The 12,294-nt window shown below is 47.4% G+C and overlaps 1 protein-coding gene across 2 annotated transcripts in view; it reads left to right on the forward strand.

Annotated features, from left to right (window-relative positions):
* The first annotated feature begins 4,184 nt into the window (after positions 1 to 4,184).
* LOC127586417 (tyrosine-protein kinase receptor UFO) overlaps positions 4,185 to 12,294 on the forward strand; it is a 119,243-nt gene continuing 111,133 nt past the window's right edge. For both annotated transcript variants that reach the window (XM_052044367.1, XM_052044368.1), the window contains exon 1: positions 4,185 to 4,670. In XM_052044367.1, coding sequence (XP_051900327.1) covers positions 4,601 to 4,670 — 70 coding nt within the window. In that variant the 5' untranslated portion in view covers positions 4,185 to 4,600. The remainder of the gene's footprint in view (positions 4,671 to 12,294) is intronic.

The raw sequence follows: 12,294 nt of genomic DNA on the forward strand, positions 1-12,294 counted from the left end.
TTCTGTCCAAAGGAGGTGGGGAGGAGAGAGAATGACCGGGGTGGGAGGGGTCTTTGATTATGTTGGCTGCTTTCCCAAGGCAACGGGAAGTGTAGACGGAGTCAATGGAGGGGAGGCCGGTTTTCATGATAGACTGGGCTGTGTCCACGACTCTGTAATTTCTTGCAGTCTTGGGCAGAGCAGTTGCCATAGCAAGCTGTGAAGTATCCGGATAGGATGCTTTCTATGGTGCATCTATAAAGATTGGTGAGGGTCAACAAGGACATTCTGAATTTCTTTAGCTTACTGAGGAAGCAGAGGCGCTGGTGCACTTTCTTGGCCATGGCATCTATATGGTTGGGCCAGGACAAGCCATTGCTGATATTTACATCTGGGAAATTGAAGCTCTCAACCACCTCCACTTCAGCACCATTGGTACATACGGGGGGTATGCAAAAACCTCTGTGTAAGTAGACCTGAGATCCTAACAAAATACTCAGCTGGTCGGGCAGCATGTGTGGGGGAAACAGTCAATGTCAAGTTCAATGACTCTGATCAAAGATCGGGGGGGGGGGGGCAGCCAATCCTCCTGTCTCAGTTGGTAATGGTGGAGAAGTTAAAAGCACGTACCTACCAGGCTCAAGGACAGCTTCTCTCCCGCTGTTATAAGACTATTGAACAGACCTCTTGTTCAATAAAATGGACTTTTGACCTCAATCTACCTCATTGTGGCCTTGCAGCTTATTATCTGCCTGCACTGCACTTTCTCTGTAACTGTAACACTATATTCTGCATTCCGATATTGCTTTTCCCTTGTACTACCTTGATGTGCTGATGTGATAAAATGAACTGCATAAATGGCAAGTTTTTCACCGTACCTTAGTATATGTGACAATAATAGACCAATTTACCTATTGTACTTGAACGCTAAATTCCACGGCAACGGGTAACCTAATTGTGATGTTGGGGGCAGGGAATGGTTTGGGAAGTGGCCCAGAGAATCCTGGCCCAACTAGCAACATGGCTCAGCATGTCACCAAAGATTTCAGGAGGATTGGAAAAGCAGCAAGACACTGTTATAGAATCACTGCATAAATAAGTAAAAGAGTGTTTAAAATCGAGCTCTGTGCCAGGCAGACTTTACACTTAATTGAGAATTGCTTTTGTCTGCAGGCACAGTGGGGATCTGACGTTAATGATGTTAGGAGGTGCCTTACTTTGAAGTCAAGTCTGCTTTGTTTGTGGACTTTTTTTGGGGGCAACAGTTATCAAAAGGGAAGGAGCTTTTCATTCAGGCTGGTGAATGTAAACAGGCTATAAATTCCATTTGGAATCACCAAGCCCTGCCCACTGCAATCTATTCAACAGTAAATGTGATGGTTGCAGAAGGAATTTCATCCCAATGACGTGTGGGTTGGGAGGTTAAATTGGCTGCTGTAAGTTGCCCCTTGTATCTAGATGGCTGGCAGGTTCTGGGGAGAATTAGAGAGATGTAGAGACACGAAAATAGGTGTGGAGTACAAGAGGCTGCATCTGCAACAACAAACAATCTGCTGGAGGAACTCAGCGGGTCGAGCAGCATCTGTGGGGGGAAAGGAGCTGTCGAAGTTTCAGGTCGAAACTCTGCATCAGGACTCCAAAAACCAGGCTATGTGGCCTATATTAATCCTGTTCTTTATTCTTCCCATATTCTTATCAACTCTCCCCCACCCCAGATTCTACTACTTGCCCACACACTAGGAGCAATTTACAGCGGCCAAATAACCTACCGACCCGCATGTCTTTGGGATGTGGGAGGAAACCGGAGCTCCAGGGGGTAACCCATGCGGTCACAGGGTGAACGTGCAAACTCCACACGGACAGCGCCCAAGGTCAGGATCGAACCCGGGTCTCTGTGGAGCTATGAGACAGCAGCTAAGTTAGCTGCACCAATGTGGTGCCTTGTGCTAGTTGACGGGTATAGGGGAGAATAAAATGGGATTAATGTAGGATTGGTGTAATGGGTTGATGTGATAGCACGGACTCGGTGGGCCGAAGGCCCTGTTTCCATGCTGTACAACTTTGAGTATAGGTGTCCTGATGCAACGTCGACCATCCCTTTGCCTCCATAGATGCTGCCTGACCCTGGGGGTTCCTCCAGCAGTTCTATTTTTGCTCCAGATTCCAGCATCTGCCATCTCTTTAGTGTCCATGGTACGACTCTACGACATTAGCAAACTGGTGAAGAGACCCAGGTCCCTTCCCTGACCCCAGTCGGGAATTCACTGAGGAGACATCAGTCAGTCTTGACTCCGTGGCCCTGGCAGAATAAAACGAGTCAATCATGTCTCCTTTCTAATTGTCTCCGCACTACAGGAGTCCTCCCAGTCAAAAATAACCCTGCAGCTGCTGGAAATCTGAAATAAAAACAGAAAAATGCAAGAAACACTCAGCAGGTCAGGCAGCATCTGTGGAGAGGGAAACAGTTAATGTTTCAGTTCTAACAAAGAGTCTTTGACCTTGAATGTTAAATCTATTTCTCTTTCCACAGGTGCTGCCTGACCTCCTCCTGTACCAGTAAAGCATTTTGGGAGTTCTAGGTTTATGAAAGCTGTTATATAAATACAAATCTCTCACTGCAGTGAGTACTGGAGCAGTCTTAGCCCTCCACAGTGGAATAGCTTGCTACACATTCCTTTCAATTCCTTGCAGTAAAGCTCCGATGATCCGGCGTCTGGTTGTTTGGATTGTCCGGCATCCGATAATCCAGTGTCCGATTGTTCAGAATTCCCGATGGTCTGACATCTGCCACGCTCATTAGGCCCAAATGCCAGCTGGGGGGGGGGGGCGCAGAGTGTAAGTGGTTTGTGTGGGTTAAGTGGGGTCACAGCCAGGAATTTGGAGCGTGGCCAGGGCTGGGGTTGTGGTCCACAACGCCAGGGGTCAGGAATGTGGGTGGGTTTGCTGCCGGCTCCAGGGTCTGGAGGGCTTGTGTATTTCCCTCTCCCTTTAAACTCACTGGATTCACTATAACGTTAATTGTATTACCTGTAGCATGTAAAATCAGTGAAATAAAAGTGTGTTTGGGTATTTACGGGAGTAACATCCAATAATCCAGAAAATCTCCTAGTCTGGTTTCACTAAAGTGCCTCACAGGCACATCCCTCCCCACCATTGGCAGCATCTAAAGGACACACTGCCTCAGGAAGGCAGCATCCATCATCAAGGATCTCCACCAACCAGGCCATGCCATCTTTTCACTGCTACTGTGAGGCAGGAGGTACAGAAGCCTGAAGTCCCACACCACCAGGTTCAGGAACAGCTACTTCCCTTCAACCACTTGGTTCTGTTGGGGTGGGTGGGTGGGGGGGGGGGGAGAAATTGTTGATGTTTCGGATTGAATCCCTGCATCATGAGTCTGGAGTTTTTTTGCTCTAAAAATGTGCAGGTTGCTGGGGTTAACTGGCCGCTATAAATTGCCCTTTGTGTGTAGGTGAGAGGTAAGAATCTTGGGGGGGGGAGTTGATGGAAATAGAATGGCATTAGTGAAATGGAGACGCAAGAGACTGCAGATGCTGGAATCTACAGCAACAAACAAGATGCTGGAGGAAGTCAGTGGGTCAGGCAGCATCTGTGGAGGGAACTGGACAGTCGACGTTGCAGGTCGAGACCCTTCACCAGGACAGAAATTGAATTGGTGTAACACATGGGTATCAGAAAACTGGCAGATATTGGAAATCTGAAATAAATGCTGGGAACACTCAGCAGGTCAGGCAGCATCTGTGGAGAGAGAAGCAGAGGTAACATTTCTGGTGTAGGATGGCTCTGAACTGCAGAGTCTTTCCAGAATTTTCTGTTTTTATTTCAGATTTCCAATATCTGCAGGTTTTAATTTTGAGGTAAATGGATGGTGGATGGTGGGAATTGACTCGGTGTGTAGAGGATCTGTTTCCAGGTTGTACCAGTCTGAATTCTGTGCTCAAATACCACAAGTCTGTGAGGTGAAAATGCCACTGACTAACTCATCACAAAATAGAGACACAGATTTCTACCAGGGCGTTCAACAACAATCAATCCATTCTGGGTGGCGGCGAGGGGACTCTGTGTTTAGGGGCAGTCTTCTCACCAGAGAGAGAGAGGGAGGATGAGGAGGGATTAAGGGGCGGGAGGCTGAATTTCTCTCTGTGCAACCCGTAACACAAACCAATGGTCTGATCGTCAGAACGTTGAAACCTCCTCAGGGGTCAGGTTGCAAACGCCAGGAGTGGATTCAGAGATTTTGGAAATTCATTTGAGATACTTGTCCAGTTCTTTCCCAGTTTTCTGGGATCGACTCCTCTAACTTTGCACAGATGCTAAACTGTTTTTAAAAAAAAAGTTGCAGCCTAACTTTTTTTTGGGTCCACCCCTCCCTCCCGTCCCACACAAACTTCAGTGGGACGGATTTCTCAGTTGGGTTGAGAGTTGCGCCGAGTCTCCGGCCGCAGGGACCCGCGTCACGTCCCGTGAAAAGTTGGTTGAGTTGTCCCGGAGTTGGAAGTTTGAGAGAGGCGAGAAGCTGGGGGCCGATGCGCGCGGTTCGCTGAACTGGACCGGGGATCCTTTATTTCTTTGAATTAAAGAGCCTGTGGTCTGCGAGAGAATGCGAACAGCGGGGCTGGTGTTCCTCTGTCTGTGGATTGTGCCCCTGTCCCAGACCGCCGTCCCAAAAGGTGAGAATCCAGTAACTTCTCTCTTTCTCTGAACTGTGATTTTAAGAGTTAGTCGGAGCGATTAAATCAGAAGCAGTCAAACCCTGTGAGTGTATCAGTTATTTTCGGAAATTCTCTCTCTTTTCTCATCTGTAAAATAAATCTAACCGGGTCACTTTTAGAAGACCCTTAATATGCTGTGTGTTCAAAGGGTCCCTTGAAGGGGCATGAGTGAGGTGGGTGGGGGGTTAATTTGGGGACCACAGATTAGTTGACCCTGTTTTCTGTCGGGTGTGATGCCTGTTTAGATTCTGTCGAGATGTGGTGAGATTGGCAGGGTCCGTGTGTTTGGGTGTGTGAGGTTTTTATGTGATTGAAAGGTTCTGTGTGTGAGTTTTTTTTAGATCACGAATTCTATTTTGGAAAATACTCAACACAACATTTATTTGCATAAACTTGGAAATATAGCAGCTTGAGCAGTGATCGGGATGGATGCGGTTGGAGAGAGGTGGTAAATTCCAGAGCAGGGTCTGCCAGTGGATGGGGTATGGGTCCACTGGATAGAGAGCCAGTGGTGGAGCACAGGTCCACTGGATAAACCAGTGGTGGAATATAGGTTTACTGGATAGACTGCCAGTGGGTAGGGTACTGGTCCACTGGATAAACTGCCAGTGGGTGACAGGTCCACTGGACAGACTGCCAGTGAGTGGAGTACTGGACCAGTGGACAGGCTGCCAGTGTGTATGGTACAGGTTCACTGGACAGGCTGCCACTGGGTGAGTTGCAGGCCCACTGGGTGGGCTGAGAGTGGGTGGATACAACACCAGTGGACACGGTGCCACTGGACAGGCTGCCTCCATCAACCTATTATACCCAAGCCAAGCCTGACTGAGTCAGGGTCTGAGCCACACATGACTGAACTTGATGTGTCAGCCCCGTGTTTGTTAGTGGGGTGCTTAATGGATAGGGAAGGTGTAAAGAGAAATGGGCCAAACGCGGGAAAAGATGGGCATCTTGGTCAGGATGGTCGAGTTGGGCTGAATGTCCTGTTTCTACGCTGTATGACTCTAATTAACCTGATGGAAACACCAGAAGGTAAACTGACCAGTCGGCACCTGTGGAAAGAACCACCTCGGTACCATTTCTGGGGGTGAGCCTGCTGTGGTTTCCAGCTCTTCCTTTCTGACTTCTGCAGCTATTTTGCGATTTGTACCCAAGTGTGAGAACAACATCGGACATCCTGGGATAAAAATCTTTTGTCAGCAAGAAGGCATGGGATAAAGTCATATCACAAACAGCCACTCCCATGACAGTCAGGGGCGAGACTAGTATCTGTTTATGGGAGGATTTGAACATTCCACTGGTCAGAAATGCTCCAAGAAAGTTTCAGAGCTTGCCGGGTCCCTGGGAATGGATCTGTGGAATGTGAGAGGTCAGGGTTAAATTCTGCAGATGAAATCTTCCATTGATGTTCATTCAGGATTGAGGGCAGGGGATAATTTCCATTTAGAATTTAACAATGTACAACAGTGAACTTAGCAATGGGCTGCACAGGGATGTGACTAGTAGAACCACTGCTTCACAATAGCAGAGATCTGGGTTCAATCCTGACCTCCGGTGCTGTCTGTTTGGAGTTTGCATGTTCTCTCTGTGTCTTTGTGCCCGGGTGCCCCAGTTTCCTCCCACGTCCTGAAGACGTGCGGGTCGGTGGGTTAATTGGCTGCTGTAAATTGCTCCTAGTGTGTAGGTGAGGGGTAGAATCTGGGGGGAAATGATGGTAATGTGGGGAGAATAAAATATGGGATCAATTCAGGCGTAGTGTGAACAGGTGGCTGATGTTCACCGTGACAAAGGACCTGTTTCCATGATTTATGATTCTGTTCAGACCATAGTGTCTGTACACGTTCATTAAATGAATCTCCCAGATCGGTGTCTTCTCATTTACCCTCCCAAAACCCCTCTGATTTTTGAACATGTTTTGAAACACTTTCTAAGGTTTAGTGGGTGGTTTGGGTTTGTCCAGGTAAGCTTGACTGGGATTCTGTGCCGGACTGTAATGTGTCTAATCAGCAATGCACCGCGCGATTGGCTTTGAAATTCCCATTGCTGAGAGTGATTGCAACAGGCTGCTCAGTGTCACACTGAATACGGAAGTTGCCCCGTCTGTTTTGCCGTTGTCAGGAGTTTCTGTTCTTCGAAGAGCACACTTTGTAGCATTGCATCTTTCCGATCTCCAGCGAGGTGCAATGCTTGGAATATTGCTTTCTGCCAGTCCTTCAGGGTGACAGTAATAAATGTGGGCCATCCCAAGGATATATTTTGTACTTGCAATTAATAAATCATTTGCTCTTTGGCCAAAACATGAAATTGCAGTAAAGATTTTGAGAGATTTTGTACTTGCAATTAATAAATAAATAAATAAGAATTTATAAATAGATCACTAAATTAATAGTTTGTACTTGCTATTATTAAATTGTTTGCTCTTTGATAGGCAAAACATGAAATTGGAATACATATATTGAAGGGCTTTGTACTCGCAATTAATAAGTTAATAAATTAATTAAAAATTAATATTAAAATTAAAATATAACAATACATGAATATTTTGTACTTGCAATTAATAGATCATTTGCTCTTTGATGGCCTCAACATCAGATTGGAAGGTATTGAGAGATTCTCTGCTAGCAATCACTAAATTAATACATTGATTAAAAAATTAATAAACGAATAAATAAATTAATTAGTATTTTGCACTTGCAACTAATAAATCATTTTCTCTTTGGCCGACACATGAAATTGGAATGAAGACTGAGAGATGTGGCAGGAACCAGCTGCTTCCCTCACATGAGCAGTGTCAGCAGGAGAGGGTGTTGGGACACGAGGTGGGGGGGGGGTTGGTGGGAGTGGTGGTGGGCAGCAGCTCAGTCACCAAACCTGAATTGCATCTATCTTTAAACACAGAGAACATATCAATTACCTGGGTGAAGGAGAAGCAACGCGTTAAGGACACGTGTACTTGTGTAAGCCACAAGCTTGTATTTCTACACCACTGTTTTACAGCCGATAGAGTTAGGAATGCAGCAGCCAATACACAAAAAACAAACGACATAAGGTCAAGGGTAGCATGGTTAGCACTGCTGCCTCACAGCTCCAGCGACCCAGTTTTGATCTTGACCTCCGGTGCTGCTTGTGTGGAGTTTGCATGTTCTCCCTGTGACCGTGCGGGTTTCCTCCGGGTGCTCCGGTTTCCTCCCACATCCCAAAGACATTTAGGTAGGTCAGTTGGCTGCTGTAACTGCCCCTAGTGTAGGAGATTGGGGACTGGGAATTGACAGGGAGGTGAGATCAGAGTAGATGGTGCCTGATGTCAGCGCGGACATAGAAGGCCAAAGGGTCTGCCTCTATGCTTCACAACTCTATCAGCAAGGTCCCGTAAGCAATAATTTGATAATAAATGTGCAGTGTGAGTGTTGAGGATAGTCCTAAGGACCATGCATCAGGAGCCCTCCATAAGTGACGGAAGGAGTGCTCCACCTCATATACAGCTCACCCACCCTGTCAGGCACCTCCTGCCCCACCTGTGGAAGAACCTGTGGCCTCACCAGCCTCATAACCCACAGACCTGCGTCGTCGGGATAACCTGTGGCGGTGGCTCTGTGTAAGTGCAGGGTTGGCTGGGCTTGATGCTATCTGGGACATGCCCCACTAAAGGTGAGCCTAACCCTAACACAATGGCAGCAGTCAGGGGCTAAGGTATTGAGGTGGAGCCAAGTTCTTTCATGCTCCAGTGGAGAAGATAGTTGTTTACCGAGAAACTCCAACCCCATTCTTCGTGGAGTGTCGGAGAGGAGGGATGAAGAATCGCCAGTACCTCCTTGACCCATTTGGGCCTCTGTAAGCACTGGCCTCTACTCTGCCCCCTGTGAGGGTCATTGACAGAGGTTCACTCTCCATGAGCCTGTGTGTGGATTGGCAGGCTATTCAGCTGTAGGAGGCATTGTACCAAGTCCTGTCCTTTGCCCAGTAGTGGTGGCAGGATGCACATCGTCCCGAACCCCTGCTCCTAATCTCTTTGCCACAGAAGCCCACCAGTTGAGGCGCCCATGGCTAAGACCCCTAGTCCACTCAGCACACTGTGGAATGGGACCAAGGAGTGTTGCCCTTGTGACTGGGCATCACCTCACGTACAGCTCACCCACCCTGTCAGGCACATCCTGCCCCATCTGTGGGGGAATCTGTTGATCCAACATCGGCCTCAACACTTGCAGACCAGAGTGCAAGCAAGTCATGGGGATAAACCATCGGAAGCTGGCCCATTCTGAACCCTTGCGATCTGCGTGGAGGAGAAATGAAGGATTGTATTATGGAAAGAATTTGCATTTATGTGGAGCCCTTCACAACCTCTGCAAGTCTTGAATCTCAAATAGAAAACAGAACATCGAATGGTACAGCACAGGAAAAGGCCCTTCGGCCCACAATGTCTGTGCCAAACATGATGCCAAATTAAACTAATTCTCTTCTCCCTGCACATGATCCACATCCTTCTATTCCCTGCATATTCATGCACCTATCTAAAAGCCTCTTGAACACTACTATCTGCCTCCACCACTACCCCTGCAGCCTGTTCCAGGCACCCACCACTCTCTGTGTGAAAATACATGCCTTGCACATCTCCTTTAAACTTCCCCCCGCCCCCCCCCCCATCTTAAACGCCTCTAGTACTTGACATACGTTTTCTGGCTGTTGAGGTATTGGAGGCTCGCCTCTGTTTAATAGAGGAAAAGTTGCACACAGCAAGGTTCCACAGGAAGGATATTTTTAGATTGTCAGATCTGCCGAAGGGTCTTGGACCTGAGACATTCCCCTCTGGGGGAGAAGTGGAGTTGGGACAGTGGCTGGTGGCTGAAGGTAAGGAGAGAGAGTAAACAGGAGCGAATAGAGTCACTGATGAGATAAGATGATGAGAGATCTTTGTTAGTCACATGTACATTGAAACACCCAGTGAAATGCATCTTTTGCGTAGAGTGTTCTTGGGGCAGCCTGCAAGTGTCGCCATGTTTCCGGCGCCAACATAGCACGCCTGCAACTTCCTAACCTGTACGTCTTTGGAATGTGGGAGGAAACCGGGGCACCCGGAGGAAACCCACGCAGACACGGGGAGAACGTACAAACTCCTTACGGAATTGAACCCAGGTCGCTGGTGCTGTAATAGCATTGCACCAACCGCTACACTACCGTGCCTGCCTCTGTCCTCTACTCTGACCTCTGTCGCTACCTCCACCCTTCCCGTCCCCACCTGGCTCTATCTGCCCATCAACCCCTCCTCACCTGTGTGAAAGTCGGCCCGCGCTCTGTAATAAATCAGACAACAGCAGAACCAAAGAACTTACGATCAATGCTTTATTAGTTTAACGCTAGCAGGAGTGAGGGATACGGAGAAAGAGTAAACAGTGTGACCTGAGTTCTGTATTAGACCCACTCGAAGATGCCTCAGTTAGTGTGCACCTTTTATACCCACTTTGTGCGAAAGCTTGGTGGGAAGTTACACTCACTACGGCAATTGCTTACAGTAAGCTTTAGCAAAACAAGATAACGTTGGTCATGTTCAAGAGATTGTTAGATAGGCATATGGAGGAATTTAAAACGGGGATATGTGGGAGGAAAGGGTTAGTTAGTCTTAGGCGAGGTTTAAAGGTCGGCACAACATGGTGGGCCGAAGGGCCTGTATTGTGCTGTATTGTTCTATGGTTCTAAGGTATGTCTAAAATAACTATTTCTTTCTTACCCACACCCGGCCTCAGATCCAACCATAACTATAGTCACCCTGTGGCTGAGGTAATTCTTTACCATGGGAAGAATAGCTGACTATCAGGAGACCAGCTACATACCATTAACCCTTACATTGTCAGTCATTAACCCTTGCATTCCTAGTTATCTCTTACATCTGCATCCACCTATTGCTGAGTTCCTCCAGCAACTTGTTTATTGCTCCAGGTTCTAGCATCAGCAGTCTCTTGTGTCTTAATTTACATGGATCAGGGGTTGTTTGAATGCTATTCCAGGAAGGTGAGTGGAAGCAGTCTCTGAATATTTTTAAGGGAGAGGTAGAGGGATTCTCGATAAGCAAGAGGATGAAAGGTTACTGTGGGGTAAATGAGAATGTGGAATCGAGGCCCACAGTGAGATGTTGTTGAATAATGGAACAGGTCTGAGGGACCAAGCAGCCTACTACTTGCTCCTAATTTGCAGGCTCATATTACCATTGAGGACTGGCCAGCTTCTCTGTACAAGAAACTCTCTGTAACTCTCAACTAAATCTCAAGGGCGGCCTTTGCTATTTCCTGATGGTGTCAGGCAAAGCAATAATTTCAAAACCTGTACCTCTCATTATCGTGCAGCAATAACGGTGTGCATTTATATAGCACCGTCAATGCAGGAACTTCACAAAAATAGACTAAAGTGGACAACCCGAAGGACCCCCCCCCCCCATTGGATGGGAGGGGGGAGGTTTGATGATGGGTTGAAAGCTGTGAAGGGACAAGAGGAGAGGTGACCAAAGAGCAAGAACAAAGGAGGTCTGGTTGCACAAGGGGCCAAAGTAGGTGCAGTGCAAATGCAGAAGTTTGAGTGTCTGCAGAAGTGGTGAGGGACACCGCATTGGTGGGGTTTGAACACAAAGGTGAAATACTTAAAACCAAGGTGTTGTTAAGTAAAAATCTATTGCCACTGATGTCAGCTGTATTACGTAGCTGGGAGGTCTGTGTGTTTATCAGTTTTCTGCAAGGAACTCTGTGTGCTCAGAGAGAGGGGCTAGCTATTGTCCGTAAAAGCAATTCACTTCTGCTAGAGGGCATAGGTTTAAGAGTAGAGGTGAAAGACTTAAAAGGGACCTGAGGGGCAACCACGCAGTGTGTGGTGGGTATATGGAAGGAGCTGCCAGACGGAGTGGGTGAGGCAGGTACATTAACAACATTCAAAAGACATTTGGATAAGTACATGGATAGGAGGGGTTCAGAGGGTTATGGGCCAAATGAGACGAGCTTGCTGGGCATCATGGTCAGCATGGACGAGTTGGGCTGAAGGGCCTGTTTCCATGCTGTATTACTCTATGACTCTGGAGCAGGCACTGAATGGATTAAGCTGTCTAAATGTGTGCTCCTGGCAAAGTCTGCACATGAAGAATGGGGAGACTTACAGAGACATCTCTATTAAGCTCTAACATGTAGACAACAGGCGGCCTACTTCACCAATAGAACATCACCATCTGTACTGGGCAGTCTGCCCCAGACCCAGTTGTCTAATTGGTACACACTCAGTTGCTTCTATGTTAGGGGACGTCTCCAAATTAGTGACTGAAACTGACATGAAACGCATCCCTTCCTGATTCATCTCCTAGCAGGGGGACAGATCAAATCTTCATCAGTCTCTTGGTTCTGCATGATAAAAGATGATGACCTTCCCTCTGATCTCCCCCTCAACCCTCCTCCCCAGTCTGGTTTTAGTTTCTCCAGCTTCTGGACAGTTTATGATTCACCCTGGGGAATAAATCCTTCTGGAACACTGCTCCTGGAATCCTTACCTTGCAGCTCAGTGGGTTGTGTGCATGCTGTAGTTTCTGGACCAGGAATATTAGCCCCGATTGGTG

This window comes from Pristis pectinata, chromosome 35 (assembly GCF_009764475.1).
Source record: "Pristis pectinata isolate sPriPec2 chromosome 35, sPriPec2.1.pri, whole genome shotgun sequence".
Lineage (NCBI taxonomy): Eukaryota > Metazoa > Chordata > Chondrichthyes > Rhinopristiformes > Pristidae > Pristis > Pristis pectinata.